The 24,942-nt window shown below is 30.7% G+C and overlaps 1 protein-coding gene across 1 annotated transcript in view; it reads left to right on the top strand.

Moving 5' to 3' along the window:
• The window catches only part of LOC134687903 (E3 ubiquitin-protein ligase rnf213-alpha-like), a 120,604-nt gene extending 96,987 nt beyond the window's left edge, over window positions 1-23,617 (top strand). The window contains exons 68-94 of the mRNA XM_063548361.1: window positions 572-672; window positions 802-981; window positions 1,348-1,605; window positions 3,461-3,581; window positions 3,984-4,255; window positions 4,733-4,853; window positions 5,267-5,383; window positions 5,963-6,070; window positions 6,398-6,451; window positions 6,822-7,013; window positions 7,790-7,892; window positions 9,681-9,715; window positions 10,901-10,998; window positions 11,433-11,586; window positions 12,169-12,352; window positions 13,233-13,333; window positions 13,787-13,844; window positions 14,366-14,550; window positions 16,611-16,752; window positions 17,096-17,179; window positions 17,603-17,795; window positions 18,355-18,574; window positions 18,895-18,969; window positions 20,377-20,574; window positions 21,322-21,411; window positions 22,137-22,336; window positions 22,738-23,617. Of these exons, the coding sequence (XP_063404431.1) occupies window positions 572-672; window positions 802-981; window positions 1,348-1,605; window positions 3,461-3,581; window positions 3,984-4,255; window positions 4,733-4,853; window positions 5,267-5,383; window positions 5,963-6,070; window positions 6,398-6,451; window positions 6,822-7,013; window positions 7,790-7,892; window positions 9,681-9,715; window positions 10,901-10,998; window positions 11,433-11,586; window positions 12,169-12,352; window positions 13,233-13,333; window positions 13,787-13,844; window positions 14,366-14,550; window positions 16,611-16,752; window positions 17,096-17,179; window positions 17,603-17,795; window positions 18,355-18,574; window positions 18,895-18,969; window positions 20,377-20,574; window positions 21,322-21,411; window positions 22,137-22,336; window positions 22,738-22,936 (3,843 nt within the window). The 3' untranslated portion in view covers window positions 22,937-23,617. The remainder of the gene's footprint in view (window positions 1-571; window positions 673-801; window positions 982-1,347; window positions 1,606-3,460; window positions 3,582-3,983; window positions 4,256-4,732; window positions 4,854-5,266; window positions 5,384-5,962; window positions 6,071-6,397; window positions 6,452-6,821; window positions 7,014-7,789; window positions 7,893-9,680; window positions 9,716-10,900; window positions 10,999-11,432; window positions 11,587-12,168; window positions 12,353-13,232; window positions 13,334-13,786; window positions 13,845-14,365; window positions 14,551-16,610; window positions 16,753-17,095; window positions 17,180-17,602; window positions 17,796-18,354; window positions 18,575-18,894; window positions 18,970-20,376; window positions 20,575-21,321; window positions 21,412-22,136; window positions 22,337-22,737) is intronic.
• The last annotated feature ends 1,325 nt before the right edge of the window (window positions 23,618-24,942 follow it).

The following is a 24,942-nucleotide window of genomic DNA, read 5'->3' as shown; positions in this document are numbered from 1 at the left end:
AATTGTTTGTAGTCATGTATAACACGCACCCCTCTTACAAGAAACATGACCTAGGGTATAAATGTGCGCGTTATACATACCAAAAGACGGTATAACAAAAATGGAACTTGGACATACAGTGTTAACTGCCTAATCTGACACACTGGGGGACCAGAAAAAAATGTTGGATTTAGCAGGATGTCGAAATACTCAGGTTTTTTCTGCAAGGATAGGCATATTTTTGGACTATGAAAATGTGTTGGTTAAAGCAGGATGTTGGAATACTCAGGTGTTGGATTAGGCAGGTTACACTGTATAACCTATATGTTCCTTATTAATAGCCAGGCATATACTACATACATTTTATATGCAAGCATGTTTTGTTGTTGTAAAAAAAAGCATAGTATTCAAAAAGACTTAAATGATTAAAATTCAAGGTCTATCAAGTTGTTGAAATGATTGTTACTTTTTGTAATTTTCCTGTAAGGTTTGAAAATAATATTAGAATTATATATACTGTGTTAATTTCTCTTTTTAAGTACATTTATTGTTGAAAACTATTTCCTATTTATATTGGTCAATTTTATTCCAGACTTTTAGAGAGGGTGCAGATATGAAAGACATCAAATCTTTAGAAAAGATGGAGAGGTTCTTGAAGCTTTGTCATAAAGATATTGTAAAGAAATGTTTTGGGTATGTAGACTTAAAATTCTTTTTGAAAGCTATATATATATTGATCATTAGTTTTCAACCAAAATTCTAGCATTGATATTTTGTTTATGTTGTGAAAAAAAAATCTAATAAATATTTTCTTTGTTTCAGTGACCAAGCCAAATGTATATCCTGTGAAAATCCTATAGAAGGGGCACCTGTCAGACTGCCTTGTGATCATGTGATCTGTAGGAAATGTTTCTATGATTGCGTCACACTCAAGGAATTTGAATGTCCTAGCTGTCATGAGAAGTTTCCAGAGGATTTGAATCCTGATAAGTCAGAAAATGTGTAAGAAAGCAATGATTTTTTTAATGTAATGTATAAAAAGAGCATCTTTTTTGCCCTCATTCCAAAGCAGGAGGTATACATTTTTTATCATATGTCTATGTTTTCATCTGTCCTACCCATTATATTTTGGTGGAATATTTTCAGAAACATTTACATAATGGCCAAAGGTATTCTTTCACATAATTACTAAGAATTTTTTCACATTATGGTAGCCAAGTATAAAGTATTTGGCACAATTTTCTCAAGCAGGCTATATATTTGTTTTTACATTCATCATTCATCAACTTTCTGTTTATGAAACACTTATAGCAGAGGTATCATAAGTGAGCAATAACTTTAATATTTCAACTTGTTTTTAATTGACAGTGGAGAAATCAGAAAGTACCAAGATTACAGAACACGATGCAACAGTTTCTTCATGGAGGTGGTATCACAGCTGTGTTTTGCTGAAGGAACACCTCCATCACAGGAAGTCATAGAGAAACTTTTGTCATACATCATAGGCCACACTAAAGGGAAGAAAATAGAAAGAGTAGTGTCAAGAGAACTGACCATCTTTGATGATTCGATAGACCCAACCCCAGTTGTACGATCTTTCTTATTACAACAGTTGATGCAGACAAGGTAATTTGTATTTCCCATTATTTTAATTTAATTGCATGTTATATTATAATTGCTTTGTAATTGAAATGCAATTGTTTCAGTCATTTTAAACATTTGCTTTAGATACAACATTTTCTTTTATATAGTTGAACTTTTTTGTAAATTTCTTTCATATTTCCAATGCTTACACAATTTTACTTTTGTTTTGTTATTTGTAGTTCATCACCTCATAAATTACTGTATGTGCATGTCCTCGATGAGACATATATAACCTTATTATGCAAGTTAAGGATAGCATATATATAAGTATAGATATTGATCTGTTAATACAATAACTATTTATAAAAATAAAATTGCATGAAATTGACAGAATTAGATTTGTTAAAAAATGGAAAATCACTACAGTCGATTCCACTTAATTGCATACCGCTTAATAGCATAATTCGGTTAATTGCATACTTTTCTCCTGCACAAAACCATTTCCCATTCACCTAATGTTAAATTGTCCGGTTATATGCATAGCCTTACAAGTGGCATTTCGGTTTATTGCATAGAAAATAATCGCCAGCTAGATATGCATGCTCAGTTAAAACTGACGAGATTTTTGACCGGAAACGGCAATTTGGTAAGTATATTTTTCTTGAATGCATCATAATTTTCATTATTATTTCACATTTACTTGTGTGTTATTCAAATAAAGTTTTAAAACAGTATCTTTCGTGTTTATATGAATATAGAAAAGGCCTCGATGTGTACACAGGTAAAGTTTCCCATATTCTATTTTAAGCCTCGAGGTCATAAAAATGTCAATCAGCTGATTGTTGTAAAAACACAACCATTCTATGATCTTCTATCTCAAAAGGTGTTAATTATTGATTGGATTTCAAACATTGTTCATAGATTATATTTTGGGTGAATTTTTAAAACATTAATGCCTGCTAATTATCGATCATTATCCAATGTGTAATTTCGTAATTCAGCTTGGGTGATCTACATTTATGTTAAATATTACAGGGCATTTATATATGGTTGAAGAATTTTATACATCAATCTTTCCTTTTTAATATTTTTCTAAAAGAAAATTAACTTCTGATTATTATATTTTCTCACTTTCAACACTCGTGTCCAGCAAATAATCGTGCATGGCCCCATCACCTGTTAACTGCTTTGCATAAACAAAACTAGCGGTGTTAAAGTAACAGTGTCACATCACTGTGTAATTGGTAAATACTGAATATCAAAGGCAGTTCATTACACAATTATTGTTTACAATGATTATAAACTGTGTAGTATTGTTAAACAGTTTGTTTTAAACAAAGCGTAACAATTTAATTTGTACATCCGGGTCATAGAAACAAATCTATTTTTAGAACAATTTTATTATCGTATCTCAGGTAAAGGAAAAGTCGGTACATAAATAAACAAAAACAAAATGTGTTTATAAACTTTATTGAAAGAATACACAATGAAATAAAATGTATGACAGTAGACAAATAGCTTTTATTAGAATAAATAAGCATTCATTATGTTGTAAGTGGACTATGGACGTACATCTTTCTTCTTTGCTGATCTGCACTATCGATGTCATTTAACTCCGTTATTTGTCATTTCGGATATAAGCATACTCCGCTTTATTGCATAATTTCGTCTGACAAATAGGCTATGCAAATAACCGGAATGTACTGTAATACATTACAAATTCATTGAAGTTTGTAAGTTGTCAAATCAAATACATTAAGCCAGTAAAGTTTTTTTGATGTTCAATCAAGGAAAGGACATATCTGACAAATGGAATAACTAGTCAGCATTGTATATGCTTTAATGATTAACATTTACCATAAACAAATGCACTTAATGATCTTTAAAATTATTTCAGTGGTCATGAGATTGAGACCCATCTGCTAGCCTACTTCAACTATGCTGAAAGATTAGTAAAAACTACAGGGGACAAACAACAACTGATTGAATTATGTCTTCTGGTAATGACCTGTATGGAGGTAAGTTATCTCCCCTTCAGATACCTGATACATTAGTAGGTACCACTAGAGACAAACAACAACTGATAGAATTATGTCTTCTCGTAATGACCTGTATGGAGGTAAGTTATCTCTCCTTTATATAATTACTAGATAATGAAAAATTAAACTAAAGGATTGTCTCCCCTTTTAAAAGCATTAGAATAAAGATTTCAGAAATTACCAAAGTGCCAATTTCATTAATTATGTATGATTTTATGAATTTTGAAAGGGTTTCAAAATATAGTCTCTTGATCAAAATTTTCATGATTAATATCATATAAATGCCTTCAGATATTTTTGAGATCTCTGATTTTCTTGTTGTTTGGTTGCTGTCTTATTAAATGTAAACACCACAATCTCTAAATTCAATTTTTTCCCTAGGATTCATTACATCAGCAGTATGCAAACAGAGAGGATGAAATTACCATGGCAACCAAAATGTTAAGGGATGCAGTACCTAACATAACTGGTGAAATTGAATTGTTAGATAAAATTGACAATCTTTCTAAAGTGAGGTTTTCACTAACAGTTGTTTCTAAATATATACACAAACTATATGGTACAGCCCAGAAATCTATGCCAGATCCTACAGTGAGGAAGTTATTTGATGCAGCTTCTAAAATCTGTGAAGAATGTGGATCTCCATGGCCAAGGTAGATAATCATGTTTGAATTTTGAATTAAAGATTTTCATGCAATGGGACTTGGTGATAACAATGTGTTTTTTGTGAAGAATATAATATTTCACAATACATCAAAAATAATTCTGGTTGTGTATGGAAAATTTATGGTGGAATGTTATTCATTTAACACACTATTGTTTAATCAATGATCCAGTCAACTTTTTAGTACCTTTATTTTCTAAATATAAACTAGTTTATCCAGATTTAATATAAAGTAAATTGATTTATTTCATCACACAAAAAAAATCACACCAATGAGTCACAAACAAGCTATATTTATGATTTGTCTTGAATGCATGAAATATGTGCAACAAGACCTTAAGCAAACAAAATTCAATCAATCTTTTCTTCGTAAATTACTTTTATGAAATCAGTGGCCTGAATTGTTAAAAACCATTTTGTTTTTAAGTATGGTATAACATGCATGTAATAATAACATATGTTATAGGAGATACTTTGTTAAGCAGTTATGTCGATGTTATGGTATTGAAAGTTATCAAACAGTTGTAACAAAAAGTGAAGCAAGCTTCCTTCGATGGGTCCGTCTACCAGAATTAAAAGGAAACAAGGTAAATAATCAAAATTAAATGACTCTTCTACTATATATTCAGAAATTATTGAATTTTTAAAGGATAGACAAAATTGTGAGATTGATTTTTGCAATTTTACAAAAAATCTTCATTAAGATATATGAATCAGTTATGTATTTCTGTTCCACTTTTGTATATATGCAACTGCCCCAGTACTAATATTTAAGGATTCTTCTGGAAACATTCTTGTTTCAAGCATCATGGATCAATTTGTAGACAAAACCCAGCAATTTCTGGCTTATAAAATTAACCTTTTTTGATTTATGATAGGGGTATGATTTATAGTAAGACTACAGATGCAATTTATATCATACCATACAGAATATTTTTTTTTAAAGAAATGAAATTTAAATGTTATATATTTCCTTTAAAAAAATGATATTTGATTTTAGGTAGAAGAATGCCACGACAGATATATTGTAACTGGTGATGAATACAAAGAGTTGAGAGAGACCATAGTTACCACTGTTCTAGGTGGAAACAGTGAAAAACTAGAACTCTTGCTCCAGGTATGTTTGGTGCAATTTTTGAGGGCTATAAAAAAAAGATGGGATATGATAGCCAATGAGACATCTTTCCATCATAACCAAATGACCTAAAAGCTTATAGAGAATATAGGTCACTGTATGACCTTCAATAAGCAAAAACCATAACCACAAATAAGCTATAAAAGGCTAAGAAATGTAAAATGACAATTCAAACCAGAAAATTAACAGCCTGATCTATGTACAAACAATAAAGAAATAACAAATAGAATATACAGTAACAGGCATCAACCATGGAATAAGAATTACAGGATGCAGTCACAGAATATCGAGTAGTAAACATGTTTGTTGGCCTACATTGCCCCTAGTCTGGGAAATTTGTGTCGCAGCACAACATAAGATAACACTATAAAAATCAGTTGAAAAAGGTTTATCTCATCAGATTAACAACAATAACAATAACAAGAAATTATTGATCTCAAAGTGTCCAAGTCTTAGCATGTAGAATTTGAAGTGCATAACTGATAATTTTAGCAATCAGTTTTAAGAAAAGTGCAATGTGTGAAGATAGATTTGATTTTTTAATGATTTTATTTTTTGCAGAAACCACCCAATGAATGGCAGACAAGAATCAAATTACAACTTGCTTTACATAGAGAGATGACTATGAATAATGTGTATGGAGGACAGACACAGAAGTTCACAGAGAAGGTTAGTACAATGTTTTATACCTTGCTGTTAGTGTTCAGTGTATATGTATATTGCCAATAAAGTAATTTTGCAGTGAAGCAGTTGTTTACCTTTATTCTGTTTTCCCTGAATGAGTTTGCATTGTTCAATAATGAATAATTTGGGCATTTCTACTTGTTGCGACCTCTAATTATTGGTAGAAGATTTACATTTACAATGATCATAAGCATATTTAAAAAAAAAATTGAATCATAGTGAGATTGATCAGTCACAAATCTTACAATTTGACCAGTAATTTTGTATTCTTACATTGCATTATGATATTTTTTATTTTATTTTATTTTATAGGGAAAGGAGTTCTTAAATGAGTTTATAATGAGCCATGTGATTGTTAAAAATAAGGTAAGACTCAGAAATACAAAAACAGATTAGTCTATTAAAAAGGATAGAAGACTTTCAAAAACTATATAACTTTTAAAAAAGACAAATCTACCTCTACATGCTTTGAACTTGACCTTCAATGAATTAAAACCACTTTTTACATGTTGTATAGATACACCAATAAAAAGAAACCCAAAAAAACCAAAAAGACCATTCTAACAAATAAAAAATACTTAGGTATCAGAGTCATTTATAAAGAAAACCATAGGAAAAAAGGAAGACAAATGAGGATATTTTACACAGAAGTGAATTTTCATATCACTCACTGAAAAAAGGCTAGAATAATCCATTTTCATGATTATTGTTTATACCATAAATCTGAATATTTTAGGAAATAACCCAGGGTATAATAAAAAATACTTTATGGAGACTACCAGGAAACATAATACCTGCAATGGAATTAGCAGACCAAAACATTTCTTGTTTACTGACACATTTTCTGGTTATGATGGCTGAAATTCCAGGGAAGACAACTCTACTTACCCCTCTACACAGAATAACTCTGGAACCTCAAGGCATGGCTGTAAGTAGAGATAAGTTTTAATATGGATATGCAGTGGCAGATCCAGGTGGGGGGAGGAGGAGACAGGAGGGTTTAACCCTCCCTTTTTAATGATCAATGCATTTGAATGGAAACATATAATTTGAAACCCTCCTTTATCCTTTGTTGGGAAAAATATTTCTATTTGCTAGTGAAAAATCTGTTCTCTGCAAATGATTGGTTGAAGTTTAATAATGACCTTGAGTTTTTTCGTTTTCTTCTGAATTTTCTAATTGTGACGTCATGAAAAAAGGTGACCATGCCTGATGACGTCACATCAAAAGTACACAACTTTCCTCAAATCTTTGAAAAGGAAGGATAAAAATCATTGGAGGAACTGACTGTAACTTGTGTTACCAAATTTCTCCACTCTCAACAGTTAAATTTTAAATATTTAAAAAGCTCGGCAAGCTTTGCGCTTTAAATATTAAAATTAAACTGTCTTAAATGGAAAAATATCGTAATAGACTTGTTCCAGTTGTGGAAACTATTTTTTATAATTCTTGCATAGATCTATACACAAGATCACACTGTGTATTACTGCAAGAGGGAAAATGTAAGAGCAGACGACAAAATTTCAAGTTCATTTTTTATTCTTTGAAGGTGCATTAAGGGAATTATAACCCTCAGCTTAGATTTTATGAATATTTTAAAAAATATAATGCATGATATTGTTATTCTCTATGTTTTTTTGAAGAATTATTTTGTGGCTAATTTTATTGCAATTTTAATAATGTAGTTTTTGTTTTATTTAAAAGCAATCTTATTTTCCTTCAATGCCACAAGATGAAGTATCAGAAATAAAAGAAGCTCTTCTTGCTGCCAGACAGCAGACTCCAGGGGAAAATCCAGTGTTTTACAGTATGTACAAATTGATTTAACATGTAACTAGAAACAGAGGAAATAGTTTTGCATCTTGTCTTTTTATTTAACCTGTAACATTGTTATATTTGATAAGCTAACTGCCTAGAAGCCAACGCTTTTCTAAAGTATAACGTAGTACCAATTGGTCGATAAAACACAAAGAAAGTAGGATAATGCCATGACCAATATGACCAGACAAACAATAGACAAACAGTATAAATAGTAAAGTATTGAGAAACATTTCATGGAACACCTGCGGTCAGAAAACTTTTGAGCACGATTTTTGTACTCAGACTTAAAAATCAACCAATTAAAATACTGGATTTGGTGTTTCAAGCACTTATCCTGAGTACTGAGTAAAGTGTTATGACCAAGAACCCAGGGCTTATGGGTAATAAAATATTTGAGTACATTTGTGGATCTCAGGCTTAACCAATCTAATACTGGATTAAGTCGAGTAAAACCTTTTTACTCTGAATACTGAGTAACATACCTGTCAACCTGTGACGATGAAAATGCAGGCAGGTCATGACCTGCATTGAAGACTCAAATCTCTGGTCATAATGCGTACAAACTTTTTCGAGCTGAATTTCAGTATTTATGGTACATTTTCTTATAATGTATATGGAAGATACCAGAACATCAATGCATGTTCACTTGGTTAAGTCATTTTAAATCTTATTAATTATTTTTTCATTGCAGCTAGCTTTTCATGATTTTTATAATTTTGTGTAACACAATCTTATGTTCCTTACTTTTGTAATGATGAACTACTAGAATTTATTTTTCAAATGTAATTTTAAATTTGATTGAGACTATTGGCTGTGTATACTTCCTTTTATACATACCATCCACATAGGAAATTAGAGTATGATAAAATATAGTAATACAGTTAAAAGCAGTGTAAATGTAAAAAATAATTTTCAACTTTTTTTTTCAAAATTGTATTAAGGTATTAAAATAATGGAAAGTTATTTTTCAATATGTATTTGAATTTTATATTTATTATGATTTAACCTTTTTCACCCATAAAACATAAACATAAGGAATAATTTTGAATGGTGACAAATAAGGGGAAGTAACTTTAACTCTATTTGAAATATGTTTGTAAACCAAGTGCAATTTATTTACGACCTAAAGCTAAGCTAATTGGTGTTAATTAACATTGTGTTTGACACCAAAGCTGTCAAGTGAAGCCATGCACTTAATAAGTCACTTAATTTGACAGTTTACATAGCTAGATGAACTTCCTGTTCATGGAATAATTACGAATTTGCTGGTATTTCAAAGGAATATTACTTATGAAATAAAACTCAAGGCTAAGAAATACGGGTGAAATCGGGTCATTTTCGGAATTCCTGGGTGATTTCAATGACCCGGCAGGTGTCCCGGGTGATCCCTCAGAATTGTGAAAATCTCGGGTCACACCCGCAGAATACGGGTCAGTTGACAGGTATGGAGTAAAGTTTTATTATCAAAAGGTAATACATAGATAACCAGATTTTCTTTAGAGAAATTACTGAATGAAATAGTATTTTCTCCATAGTATATTGATAAAATTTGACATCATATCTTTAAGGAATAGTTTGAAATATTTGGTTATATTAATAATTGATAAAGAATTTTCTTTAGACAAATTACTGAATGGAACAGTAAACTCTCCATAGTATATTGATAAAAATTGACATCATAACTTTAAGGAATAGTTAAAAATATTTGGTTTAAAAGAAATGTAGACAAATATTCCATACAAATAAATGATTCATTTAATAACTTCTATTTCAGGGTGTCCCAATGGTCATCCATATGTAATTGGAAATGTAAGTATCATATAAGGCTATGTTTTTTATTGCCCCTGCCCTGAAGAAGAGCGTTAATAGACAGGTTTACATCTGTTCACCCCTTTGCCAAAAAAAAATGTTTGTTCACATTTTTCTCATAAATTACAAGTCAGATCTCCTTAAACTTTTATAGGCAGCTTCATGCGAGAATTCTTTACAATAAGATGCATTTTCCCAGGGAAGGTTACTGACTATCGTTACGGGTATAACTGTGCTGACAGTACTTGCCAAATCATACCCTGTTCTAAACAGAAATATCGAAAAACATACCCTGTTCTTAACACACTCAGAAAATGTATACCCAGTTCTAGACTGTAGAAAATAGATGCTGATCTAGACCTAGGTTCTAGAATGTATCTTCAGCAGCTAAATAAGTGATCCTGTTCTAGACAAATACTTTGTTTAAAAAAAGATTCTGTTCTCACCAGCATTTCATGAAAAAGCGACCCTGTTCTAACCAGCAGACATGAAAAAGGGACCCTGTTCTAACCAGCAGACATGAAAAAGGGACCCTGTTCTAACCAGCAGACATGAAAAAGGGACCCTGTTCTAACCAGCAGGGCATGAAAAAAGCCACCCTGTTTTGCAGCACACTCATACCACTAAAAATATAGGATGTAACCCCCCCCCAAGGGCATTTAAGATTTTGCCCTCATCTAGTTCTTGTTTACCAAATACTTTAAAATATTCTTACACATAATGGCCACTTGTGCAGTGATTTATTTTAATGTGAGCTGCCAATATTTTATTATGGTTGTTGACTTGGCAATTAAAGTTTTAATATGATATATATATTGGTATGTACTATGCAATAATTAATTTAATTTTTGATGTAAAATGTCTTCTGATTGGCTGACAGTGTTTTGCTTATAAGCTCATAGACATAATTTTGTCATGAGACCATGACGTCATCAATATTTTTTCATGATTTTCTCAGGTTTGAAATGTAGTTTAGAATTATTTATAAGGAATGACTTTAATATTTTTTTCTGTCTATTGGACAATAACATAAAAAACTTGGTATACATTTTAGAATAACACGCTACACAGGTTATTCAGTATGGACCACATTTTTGATGTTATTTCCGCATAGACAGAAAAAATATGACAGTCATTCCTTAATTACAAAATAGTCTTAATAATGTGTTATCATGATTATTGTAGTGTGGACGAGCTGCAACAGTTGGTATTTGTAAAGCTTGTGGTCGGGAGATCGGTGGGGAAGGATATCAACTCAGAGCTGGAAATGAAGTGGACACTGGGTAAGCTTTTAGTGGCTTGATTGATTTTTTGTTCTTTTCAACAAATTATTTTTATGAAGTACCTTTTTCATTTTCAATATATTAAAATTAACAAATTGATTGATATATTTATTATTGCTAATATTTTGCAATTAACAACACTAATTTCAAGATTTTTTTGCATTAAGGGCTGTTCCAAAATTGATCAGTGTTAGGGATTGAAGGCACTCAGATTAATTAATTAAAACTCTGAGGGATTGAATTTTCCTTTGAAATTTATAAGTATTATAAGTTAAAGGATAAATTTATATTGTGGATTGATAGGTCTAAATCAAAAGTTCCTCCCTGCACCTATGAGTTTTACTTTGGAACCGGCATATGACTGTGTTAAAATAGGCACATTGTTGCATGGTAACAAGCCTGTATCTAATTGACAATTTATTTTTATTTTCCAGCCTTGATAGAACTGAAACAGGACACATATTAGGAAGAGCAACAAAGATGGGACCTGTGTCTGCCCCAGAGAGAAAATTAAATAGAGCCTCATTTTCAGTACTTAGACTGTTAACCCATATCTCTATGTATGTAGGAGCTAATGTCAATCTACAGGTAAAATATGAAATTTTAAAAGTCCAAAAGTTAACCCTTTCAAACACCAGTAGAGTTCTCAAATATTTCCCCCCTGGTGCAAAATTTTCTGGTATGATATACAGGACCTTTGGGACAACAACTTTTTGAAAAGTGTTAAGGCTTACAATATGGCTCACTAGAATCTCCATAAGAATCACCAGTGGTGCTTGAATCAAAATGGTTGGAATACAAAATCCATTAATAAAAAACACTGAAAAGTTTTAACCAAATCTTACACAAAGTGTGTTTCAAATACAACTACAGTTATCTATGCTTGGGGTAGAAACGTTTTTTAAGTGTTTAAATCAGTAATATGTTTGTACAAGTAATTTTTTTTTTTTCAATTTTAAAGTTATGTGAAACAGAGGCAATATGATCGTATAATTTGAATTACAGAAGTTTAGAAAAAATTTATGAAACATATTTATACAAACACTCAAGTTATTTTTACGAGTTATGTCCCTTACTTCATGTATACTTGCTTCCTAAATGATCAGTCAAAACTTCTTAATCAAGATTTTATGAAAAAAAGATGGCAATGCTTTCTTATTTCCTTTTTAGGCAGTGTGTCAGTCAATCAAACCAAACATTGAGCAAGCAGATGTAGGAAGATACTTGATAGAACATATTGACCTTGACCTAACCTCTGTTCAGAATGTCCTTGGTAAAAACAAAGATGAAATCTTGGTTCTGATTCATTATCTGTTGGCTAGGATTATGAATGAGCACACAATTGCTATTATTGGTAAGTCTCATTTTGAGAACAGGCTCTAATTTAATCATTCATTAATTTTTTACCTTTCAATCTATTTGTCATTTTAGAAAAAAACACCTAAGTCTCGGTGTAGCATTTGCACTTTGTGTTGAGGTCATGTGGTTCCAACTCAGGCCTAGTTAAACCAATGATTTTAAAAAATAATGTTGCTGCTTCTTTGTTTTGCAAAGCTCACAACAGTAAACAGTAAGAGCAAAGACTGGTTGGCTTGGAGTCAGAATAATTTGTTTGGCTAAGGTGACATGTCTTCCTGCGGAGTGTTACCTTGTGAAATAAAGAGTTAAAAATCCAGCTCAGCATGTCATCCTAGCACAATGCAGAGTTGATATTCATTTGACATTACCAAGTTCTTTTCCTAAATGTGCAGATAAATTTTAAGCTGGAAGTGAAGCAGCAATGCATTTTATCATCGTTTTAGAAAAGTTGTTTTAAAATTTTATATTTTGGCTATGAAATTGCTATTTTGATCTAGAGATCTTCAGAAATTGAATTCATTTCTATATAAACCAGACAGGAAAAAAGTTACAAGTAGTTTTTTGTCCTGAAACTTGCATATGAATCCTCAAAATCTGCAACAAGGAAAACTAGGAAAAAGTGTTTTAGAAACCAGAGCACTGAAAAGGTCGGTTTCTGTAAGTTGATTAATTAATAAAAGTTTTATCGTCCATTCAATACCTTATACATAGTCGACTACCACATGTGGCTGTCTACACAGTGTATACAGTTACTTTTTTTTAAAACTGTAAAGTTTTCATATCTTTTTTAAAAACTTTTGTTGTAAATATAAAAGTGTTTGATGAAACATCTAGTATGTAATAAATTTTTATCATGATATGATATTTATTTACAGGAGAAAATCAAACTCCAAATGTTTGTGGATTATTGGATAAAGCCTCAAGATCCAAGTGGGAGGAAGAATTTGCTAAACGATACATTGAACCTGTTATTCAGGTATAAACACTATTATTTGTATTGTATACTTTTCAACAAATGTACTATTGGTTTTAGGCAAAGATAATGATTTTTGATTAAAATATTATAGACTTGAGGGTTAGGAGGTAAGGGCTTTCAAAGACAAAATGGATGGGGTTGGGGATTTGGACAACACTGCCACCCATAATTTTTATTTTCCTTTGTAACAGAATTTTACTTTCTACACCCCTATTTACTAGTGCCAAAAAATATATCCTTTCGTGTCAAACCCTCTTATGTATATTATTTACTGGAATATCCCTAATTTGATTTTCTTTTTTGTTTACAAAACTTTACTTACAAGTAACAAAACAACTTTGGTTTATAGGCTAAACATTTTCCTATGATAGCTTGTGTTTACTCTTTACAAAGGGATTGGTATGCTTATACCCTTTGCATGATTATTCTATGATTTTTTTTTCTATCTTCTAGGATATGCAGAATATCTTGAGAGTGATTAATGGTAAAATCTTGAATGACCAAAGACTTGGTAAGAATTAGTATTAGCTTTGTGTAATATCATTAGATCCTTGAAACTAAAAAAAAATAATGCGTTGAAGCATTGAATATATTACAGAAAATTTCAAAAGTGTAAATCATTTTCTTTTGTATGAAACTGTTATGTGAGTTCCATGGGTTAAATACTCATGGCAGAAGAGGTACATTCAAAAGTGGATGTCTACCTTCTTAAACCATGACTTTATCTTGAAATGTGTTATATCCAAATGTTTAGCACAATTTCTATGTCTTTTATTGTTAGCAATAAAAATGTTTATTTATAAAACTATTCTTAGTGAACTTTTAGAAGATACACATATATGTTAGAATAAGAAAAACATAAATGATATATGAAGCAATGGTATAGGTTGAAATAATGGCAGCCAAATTTATGAATATCTTTTGAATGACATTTTATTATCATAAACCAAAATTCATATTTCAATTTCAGTATGATTGAAATATTCATTGTTGAAAACTGATTAAATATAGATATTGATATTTTATTTTTAGGAGCTGATCCACTTCTTCAGATATTGTATGAAACAGACAAACCACAAGAAACAGAGGAGAACTTGATATTACATGAAGTTCCTTCAGTTTGGAGATATAGGGCTATGATTACTGTCAATCATCTACGACAACATCTGGATGCAGCACAAATGAAATTACCTGTTCTTAGATTATTCCTCAAAGAGGTAAGGTCAATATAATGTCTGCAGATAGTTTGTAAATTACTGTGGATTTATTATTATATGTAGATATAATTTTATTATGAATTTCATGGGTAAAGGTGATCAATAAATTTAAATGTAGAGAGTCTTATAACAACAACTATTTAGGGACTGCTGCAGAAATTTATTGATCGACATGTTTCGGTGCCTAGGGCACCGTCATCAGGATAAAAACAATACATAAAATCATGTTGAAGTACAAAATCGGGTTGTTAAAATTTAAACGTCACAATGTTACAATGGTAAGTAACGTTATTAATAGCAACGTACTGAAAGTGAAATTGAAAGTTCATTGTAAGTGTGTAAATAAACTATAAAATGTTTTTGTTGTTTGTTAATATTATTCTGCCAACATGTGTTTGTCCTCTTGCATCGTGGAAAGAATAATACAATAAGTTGTCCGGCTGTGTATAGACTGTATAGGTTGTTTTGTCTGAATGTTCTGTTAACTTTCATCCCCAAAATAGACGACATTTTATCAGCAATTCCGTACCATTTCGACTGGCTTCCCTTGGCCAGAGGTACTGCTTCCAATCGCGTCAGGAATGCTGTAAAATGTTTCGGTCGCCGAGAGTAGAGGACAAAGTATGAATATCACTAGTCTATGTTGAATTTTAACTATGTTTTCGTTCATCAAACTATCGGGAATGGCCAGTAATCTGAAAAAATGGTTATATCTCGAGGGTTGTATGTTTGATTAACATATTTTCGAAGCATCAGATTGAATTTGAAGAATACGAAATCGGGTGCATTTAATTTCAAATGAATTCTATTAGAGAGAAACAATTTCCTATCACTGTTCTTTTCCTCCTTAAGGCTCGTTTTGGGTTAAGATGGTCCGTTATTATCTATTTCTTTTCTAGTGGTTGATGGCAGCATTCTCGGAAAGTTCCTGTGGGTGCCTCAATAAGATATAACTTTGTTTACTCTGTGCGAATGGCTAGTATGATTAGCGCTGGTTGCAACGGCGGTTCCTTAAGAGGAATGCAGGGGTTCACGATAAAACAAAATAAATCAATTACAAACGAAAGTGAACCAACGCCTGGTGAGTCTGTAGTACGGTAGAGTCCTTAAAGTGGATACCCGAGGGTATGCAGGGTCGTTATGATAAAAAACACAAAATGTAGAGAGTGTTATAAAAAGTGTTGTTGTTATAAGACTCTCTACATTTTGTGTTTTTTATCATAACGACCCTGCATACCCTCGGGTATCCACTTTAAGGACTCTACCGTACTACAGACTCACCAGGCGTTGGTTCACTTTCGTTTGTAATAAATTTAAATGTTCAAATAAGTGTTAATTTTCTCTATGATTGAATGCAGACTGGAAAAAACCAAGAAAACTAATTTCCAAAACAATACATTTTTCTAAAACCATGAAAATTGATACCTGGAAAAAAAAAATGATTCTTCAGTCACTTTCTACTTTAGTAGAAATTCAGACATATTACAAGATTGTCTTTCTTGTATATGTTCATTTTTGTGTGTTCTTATTACATTTGGCCCTTTGTAGTCTGTAGTGGCTGTTAAGGAAATTATCAATACAGTAGACTCCACCTAATAGGATATCGGTTAAACGAATATATCGGCTATTGTAATACTATTTCAAAACACAGAACCATTCCCTTTACATTTCAGTCAAAATACATCGGATAATCAAATATCGGTTATTAGAATATATCGGCTAATTGGATAGGGATAAACAAAATACATTATAATCAACTGATCTGTTACTCAATCAACGGAATTATCCAAACTTGTACCTGAAAAAACATTAAGATTAGTTACAAATTTCCATTAATAAAGCATCTATAATAGCTATTGGTATCTTAGGGTTGTAACTTGGAGGAATATACGTTCATTGGCTAATTGAATATATCAGACAATGGGATATTTTTAGCTGACATTTTTGGTATCCGATTACCCAGAGTCTACTGTACCTAGTTTATTAATATTGAGTAATTTTGTTATAACTATCAGAATTGAGTATGCAAAAGGCTAAACTTTTTTTTGTTGCACTTTCAGGAACATCATTTGAGGGCTATCAGATTTGTCCCTAGTATTATAAGGCTGCAAAAAATGTTGATGCAGAAATACAACAGAAAACTTGACAGAGCTGAAGCAACAACACTCACTATTGCAGACGTCAAAGTACAGATGAGACAAGGTAAGGAAAATGTTTATTATGTTGTTAGATACTTTATTTATATGACTATCAAATTTCTCTTTTCTCAATGACTGAGAGCATAATGAACCTTCTTTAATAATACATTTTATTCACCAGTGGGAAAATCATGTGAGGTTAATATAAGATTTGGTACAGATAAGTTGTGCCTAAATATAGCATATAGTTAATGACGTCATGTAACTTTTAGCAATGTACAATGAATGATTTTGTTAAAAAAAATAAAATGGATATGACACTAGTACTTTGAAGAAAATTGATATATTAATTATTTCTTTTTACTCCATTTTATATATCAATCTTTATAAATAATTATCTGATTTAGAGAGAAGACTTAAAGAATTTGGACATTTGTTGGAAGATTATATTGAAGCTTGGAACTGTGTCAGGGAATCATTAGAAACATATCGTAAGAAATATAGCTAATTTTAATAAAGGATATTAAAATGATTTACATCAAAATGAGCAAAATGCATTTCATATTGGTAATTGTAGATCAAGTTCCAAGAAATGTGTCATTGAAAAAACCTTGAAATAGATACACTAATGAGGTGCTTTTTGTGCAGTTAAAGGAAATGAGAGCCACAAAAGCTTTTCTTACATGCTATATTTACACAGTCAGAAGATCCATTGTTTTCAGCTTCTTTAAAAATTCTTTGGCAGTTGGCCTTAATGAACCTAGCTTCAAGGATGTACAAAATACATGTTGTAATTGTTGTGTCTTTTGTTCAAGTGGCCACAAGTTAAGACCCTAATAGGTAGTCAAGGTCATTTAACACCCCCTTAGTAGTAGCTATTAATCATATTTTCTTCCTTTTTATATTTTTAACAGTGTGTCCAGCTAATGAGAGTTTGGTGACAGTGGACAAAGAATATTGTAGGAAGGACATAACAGAGGACACATCAATATCACATCTAATACCTACATATAAAGATGCCGGGCTTTGCTCTTACGCTCTCCTCTTTTTCCTGCTGAAGAAACAAAATATCTTCCTAGATAACTACTGTGCTCAAACCAAGCAGAAGTAAGTTTGTTAAAAATATAGATATCGAATTGCTTTGTCAAAATTAGGAGATTTGGTTGTACATTTTGTACAATGTACTGCAAATGAGCAGTTAATTTGCATCAAAGTTAAAATATAGTGGATATTAGCAATTTTAGGTCTCTGTATGGCCTACAACAATGGGAAAAAATTATACCTTACAGTAGTTAGCTTTAAAATACCAAGACACATACCTGCCAACTGTCAGTGTGTCACTATTTCCAGGGAATTTTCCCCATGGAGGCTCTCAAATGGAAATTTTGAAAGAGTATTTTTTTTCACAATTTGAAACAAAACAATTAATTTTACAATGGTTATGGGCTTGTAAAGGTGTTATGAAGCAACTTTAAAATGTATTTGCAGGCACCCTTGAAGTTTTTGTAAGACTATAAGAGCCAACTTTTTATGTTTATTATTGATTATTTTTTAACATATTAAAATTGTGTCAACCTTTTATGTTTAGATTTGAATTAAAAAAAAACATATAAGAATTTGATTATTTCTTACATTGTAAAATTTGACCTTGACTTTTATTTTGTAGAGAGGACAATCTTCCCAAAGTTCATGTGAAGGACATATCATCTGCTCACCTGATAAGTTACCATCCCGACAAAGATCTGTTACCCATGGTGTTAGCCAACTGTAATTATTCCTTTGAAGTAGGACAGGGAACCAGAATAGATTACAATGTTACTAACCTTGAGAGACAGTTGATGGACAGATTCCTCTTCTCCAAATCTCTCATTACCAAAATTCAGGAGGTAAAGCTAAATATCTAAACAAATTTCAAATAAAAAATGAATAAAAAAATCACGGAAAAAAAAGGAATTTCATAGTAACATTGTCTTGAAATAATTTAGTTGACTGATTGTAAGGATTTTAATTGTAAAAAGTTCAATTTGAAGTAAAAATAATTGCTGTCCTAGAAACCTGACTTTTTATGAAGTTTTATATCCAAAAAGGATGGTAAAGTGATTTGACAATAAACTAATTGCACTTAACTTATAGAATACCAATATTTTTGTTTATAGTTTTATGAAATGATTTATTATAATATTAAGAAGGTGTATTTGAATTACAGATAGAGACAATCACTTATCGATCTGAATCTACTAATGCTGTGGTGTTCAAAAGTCTATATCTGAGAGTTAAACAGGTAAGACAACTCTATTTCACACCATCTTTTCAATTGTATTTTCTGGTCCTTGATTGAATGGGGACTTAATTTTATTTCCTGTAATAATTTGAAATAAATTTTACCAATGCTTGTCAAATATTTAGATGTTGTTTATGATGACAAAATTAAGTTCGCAGTAGATATTGGTGACATCACTTTTGCAGTTCAGGAGTTATGGTACTTGATTGTTGGGAAAACAACACTTGATGTTGATTCCATGTGTGAACGCTGGATGGAATCCTTTTCAGATTATGAGAATTTGTTTCTCATGATAACATAAAAGTTGAGATTGGATTTAATGACTTCACATGGGTCATTCAGGAGTTATTGTCCTTGATTGTGTTAATAATGTTTCAAATAGATTTAGAAAATTTTAAACTAGTGTGCCAAATCAAAGTGTAAAATCTTGTCTCTACCTCAACTTTTAGCCAAATCTTAAAAACTGTACCTCTTTTGGAGGTTTTTTAATGTTGAATATCATAATAAGATCTCTGATGATGCAACATTGTACAAAATTTAGCAATTTCAAGCATAAAAATGTTAATCTTTATGCTTATTGCATACCAAAGACTTGATTAAAAAACTTGGTGATAGGGAATCAATTTCTTACATCTGATTTAAATATACATTTAATATATGCCAAAATGTAACATGAAATCTTGATAAAAACAATAATTTGATATATTTGCAAGAAAAAAATCAACGCGTTCAATACTTAGGCTACTACATGCAGCCCAATCCATCAGAAGCAAGAGTTAAGTCGATAGAGTACAAATATACGCCTAGTGTCAAAATGTCTAATTTTGGTTGCTAAGGACTGTAAACAATAAAATTGACACATATTGTCATTCTTAAACACTTAATTTACTCAGAAGTTGATTTTGAATCTAAATATCAATGGATTTGTGGCATAAAAAGTGTTAAATTATACAATTCTGAGCTTGGTGAGTATGCCACAAGGTAGCAATAAACAGTTAGGAAAAAATACTAAAATTTGCCTTTATGAATTTTACCATCCCCTTTTCATTGCTTTCTTGCAATATCAAGCTTACTGTTTGTGTCATATATGGGCATATGTATGTAATCAGAACCTTCCATAGATTTTATTTCCAGTATATAAAATGGCAAAATATAATTTCTTTTTGATATTACCCAGAATGCAATTATAGATTCTAAAGTAGTTTTAAAAGCTATATGTATGATTTTTTTTAAATATGTTGTGCATACTGAAATCAGACTTATATTTTCATTTTCCTAAATCTGTGTTTGTTTTTTTTTTAAATAATTTCATCTATTCTCTATAAACACTCATTTTTTTTTTATTGAATATGAAAATCTCAAATGTATATTAGTGAGAATAATTATGTAATTATTTATTTTAATTAGGAGAGACTAAACCCAGCAGTTTTGAGTCAGATATGTGGAGAATTGCGACTGAAATCTTACCCAGATCTCTGTGAGAGTTTAGACAAGCTAGACATTGCAATTAGCTTTTTGAAGTCTGTAGGATCTGATCCAGAAAGTTCTTTGAATGACTTCATGACAAACACTCTGAAGATGGACAATCCATTTCCTAGTCAAAAGGTATATTTTATATATTGAATTTTACAGTTGAGAAATAATTTGCCTTTTCAGAATCTAATTCGACTATGTGAAGTCTCATTGTTTGTACACCAAAATTAAATAACGTTACATCATTGGTTGAATTTCAATTGTTTATCACATATTAAATAAATCACAACGTGTTGGTGTACACTTTTGGAAATATTACCCAGAATGCAATTATAGATTCTGAAATGGTGTATTATTAAATCTTTATTTGAAAAAAAAAATCACTGCTTTTATTTTAGGTTTGTTAAAAGGAAATGTATATGAGTAACTTTTAAAAGATAAACATTTTTACATCAGAACATTTTTGATTATAGTTTTTTTCTCAAAGGAATGAAGATTCAAACGCATTGCTGTTATACACCTTATTGCTATTTGTCCGCCATTACTGGACATCACACAAGTTCCCGTAAATTTTGACGTCATAAAAGAAAATATCTGACGCCACAATGAAAAAGAGATTGTTGTATGACTTCAAAAGTTCAAGCGGGACAGATTCTCGGGTCAAGCTGGAATAGCAATAAGGTGTATTATGAAGATCTCAAATTTATATGTTCTGCATTTGTCAATCAGACAGCCAGACAACAGAGGAAAAATTATGAGGACAAAATAACAAGAAGGCTTAAATTTTATAATATTGTAAAACTGTCGGCTGAAATCAATCATAAAAATATAAAATATTATTTCTGCAGAATTCTCCATTATTTTCCTCTTTTTTTTCAGGCCCAACAAGCAACTAGATGTAAACATACCATGTCTCTGTGGATAACTTTAGCAATGGAAAGAGCCAAATTCTTGGCAAAATATGATAAAGTAAGTAAAATACTCTATTAGTAAGAAAAATAAAAGAAAGAAGCCACTGATGACAGTAATACAAAGTCTAGAAAAATTACAGTAAAGTACTATGCAACAAATTGATGGCGTTCCTATGTGAATGAAATGTGCACCTCTCCTTGCCACTTTCTTATTCTTATTAATTCATATATTAAAGTTGGAGTTCCTTTAGACACATTTACAAAAACAAGAAAATCTAAGTAGCCACATTTTTTAATTTTTTTATGCAGATATATTGATGATGTTCTTTCCTCAAATAATCCAATCTTTTATGACTGAGTTCCAGTAATATATCCTCCAGAACCAAGAATAAAAGAATAAAAGATACACACTGTCCTCTGCCTCATTTTAAAACTTATACCTTGGATTTGACTCAGTACCAGAATCTATGGCAAATGAGAGGATTTTAATTTTAAAATTATAAATTTCCCCAAACTTATCAAAATGTCTAGTTTTTCAGATTTTATCTCTCTTTTAAAACAAGCACATACCACCTTATGAAATTTAAAAGTATTTAATATTGGTAATGATGTTGTTCAGGGAAATGTTGGGTTACCCAAATGCCAGCATAAAAAAAAAACTGAAACCTTACATGTAGTTTTTGCCCTTACTTTCTTCTTTTAAGGGTCACCTCTGTCCCTTTATGAAATACAGTTTACTTTGCAGATGTGTCTAAGGCAAAATATTTTTATTTCTATTATTAGAAAGCTTTTGAAGGAATATCAGAGAACTTTAAGAAACCATTAACAGAAGACCAGACACAAGGTGTCGAGGACATTTTAAACAAATTACCAATAGAACTGATTGATGTCTTTGTGGAGTTATTATTCGAATGTATTGTTCTAAAAATAGATGTCCCACAGAATATTGATGATGAAGACTATGTTGATATGTCTAAAATATGGTAAGAATAAATTCTGTTTTTATCTTCTGCTGATGTATCGGAGAAGTTGTTTAAATTGTACAAAACATTTGACCCACATTTAATTATTTTAAAACTCTTTATTGTAAAACAGTATCACAATATTGAAAGAAAAAAAAATACATTCTTAATTTGATACATAAATCTGCAAGCAGGTTTTCCTGAAATGCAAAAAAAACCCTCACATTTTTTGTTTATTCTTCATATATCTCAATGATTACTTCACACAATAATTTCTTAATTTGCAGTATTTAAAAAAAATTGGTAGTACTTGGTGGGAACTTATCATATCATGGACATGACAAAATAATCCAACCAACTCTTTTAATTATTTGTTTCTAGTCACATATCTTAAAGTACTCATTTGTTATTTAAAATTGTAGTTTACGTGATGCATTAATTGGATATTTGGACGCCTGTCCGTATGATGAAGATTTGACAGTTGAAGATACTTTAATGATGGCCATTGGTCAGTTACCATCAGAAAAAGACAATCTCAACAGGATATCGACAGCACAGTCTATAGAAGTCTGGAGTCTAGTCAATAAAGTGTTTACAAGTAAACAAAGACAGAGACGTTAGATAACAAACCAGTGGAAAATAGCAAATGTAGAAATATTAGTGCCATAGAACATTTTTATGGTCTTGTTTTTTGTGTTAATTTTCTCAAATGTTTATGCCTTTTAAAGAATACATTGCATGAGAGCTGTTTTTTACAGGTTTTCTTATAAGTATAAGGGCACAAATTTGAAATCATGTTTTTATATGGCTGGGATACACCGGCAAACTATGATAATATATATGCATAATAAGTAAATGAGTCACCACAGTATTTTTGTTTGTATGTTTTTTTTTCACTTGTTTGAAATCCTTAAAATGTGATAAGATAAAAATATTATAAAAAATGTATAGAGGACCATTATGATATGTCAAATATATATATATATATATAAGTTGCAGATACAGAATTAGTTGCAAGAACAAATATACATTTTAGGGGTCATGAATATAATAACATGTTTTTTTTTGTAACCAAATTAATTAATGGGACCAGTATGGGACCAGTATAATTATTTCATTTTGTTACTTCGTTCACTGTTATTTTGTTGAATTTGTTTATTTTTCTTATTTGTTCTATTCTGCATTACAATCTGGTTTCATTCATGTTTTGTAAATAAATTAAGAAAAATATGTAAAATGTATAGGTATAAGCTAGATTTTTTTAAAGTTTGAAATTTTCTTTGAATCCAGTTTCATGTATTGTCTTTCATAAAATTGTGCAATTACAGGTACAGATATATTTATATTGTAATAGGTTGTTTTTTTTGTTGTTGAATAGAAAACTGTATAGACTAAATTTTGTTGTTGAAATTTTGTTGTCATATTTTGGTATATGGGTTTGCTTTGATGGTGTGCCAATATTTTGTTTAGTGGGCATAGAGGTATAGATCCAGTCAATTAAAGTTTTAAAAGTTGTAATTGACAAAGTATTATAAGAGCAGTACTAAAAATAGAGGATTTAAACAACATTGGTTATAAAATTTAAAGGTATCTGATACCGTATCATTACCCACTGATGTTTTTTGTATTGCCATGTTTTTGAATATTTGAATATATCCATCTGTTTTGATAATTCCATTAAACACAAATCAGCTGTGGCATATAAAAGCAGAAAAAAAATGAAATTTCTATCAGACTTAGTTTTTCTTATTTCAGTATAGTAGGTGTTTAATAATGTTTACAAGAAATTCACCTGTGCACATTCGAAAACACCTTGATATTGCTTCAACAATGCTTTGTAACATGATATAGAGTTGACAAGTACATGTAGCAAGAACATTGGTGTGAATTTTGGAAGCAGATCATTTTCAAAATTTCATATATATATTACATATGTTTTTTATATTATTTCTGTGATAAATTCTATAGTATTATGAACTATTTGTCTCTTAACCTGAATACACTTTTCTTTTTACATGCTGTTTAAAAATTCATTCACAATATTTAATATTAGAAATGTTAAATACTGAAATTTTCTGTCTGTTCTTAAAAATTAAATGGCATCATTTAAAAAGATTAAAAGGATTCTTATTATTTTTAGTTCGATTTTGAAAACAAAATATTGAACATTAGACTATTTGAAGTGTTATATCCAATATCATAAAAGTCACTTCAAGTCTTATAACTTTTTTTGACCTATCTTATACTAGTGTAATTTTTGGTGCAAAATATAAATTGAGTGTAATCTTGTTAAATTATTGTCCCCTGAGATTGCCATAAACCATGTACAATCATTTTTGGCCACCGTTTGCCCTTGATTTAGAGATTGATTTGTATTTTTATGCCCCACCTACGATAGTAGAGGGGCATTCTGTTTTCTGGTCTGTATGTCCATTCGGGCGTCTGTTCGTCCCACTTCCGGTTAAAGTTTTTGGTCAAGGCTGTCATTGGTGAAGCTGAAGTCCAATCAACTTGAAACTTAGTACACTTGTTGCTTATGATTTGATCTTTTTAATTTTACAGCTAAATTAGACTTTTGATCCCAATTTCATGGTCCACTGAATATAGAAAATAAAAGTGGGAGTTTC

Source organism: Mytilus trossulus, chromosome 10 (assembly GCF_036588685.1).
Source record: "Mytilus trossulus isolate FHL-02 chromosome 10, PNRI_Mtr1.1.1.hap1, whole genome shotgun sequence".
NCBI classification, from domain to species: Eukaryota; Metazoa; Mollusca; class Bivalvia; order Mytilida; family Mytilidae; genus Mytilus; species Mytilus trossulus.
The sequence above is the reverse complement of the archived record's forward strand: the minus strand, read 5'-3'. Positions and strand labels throughout refer to the sequence as shown.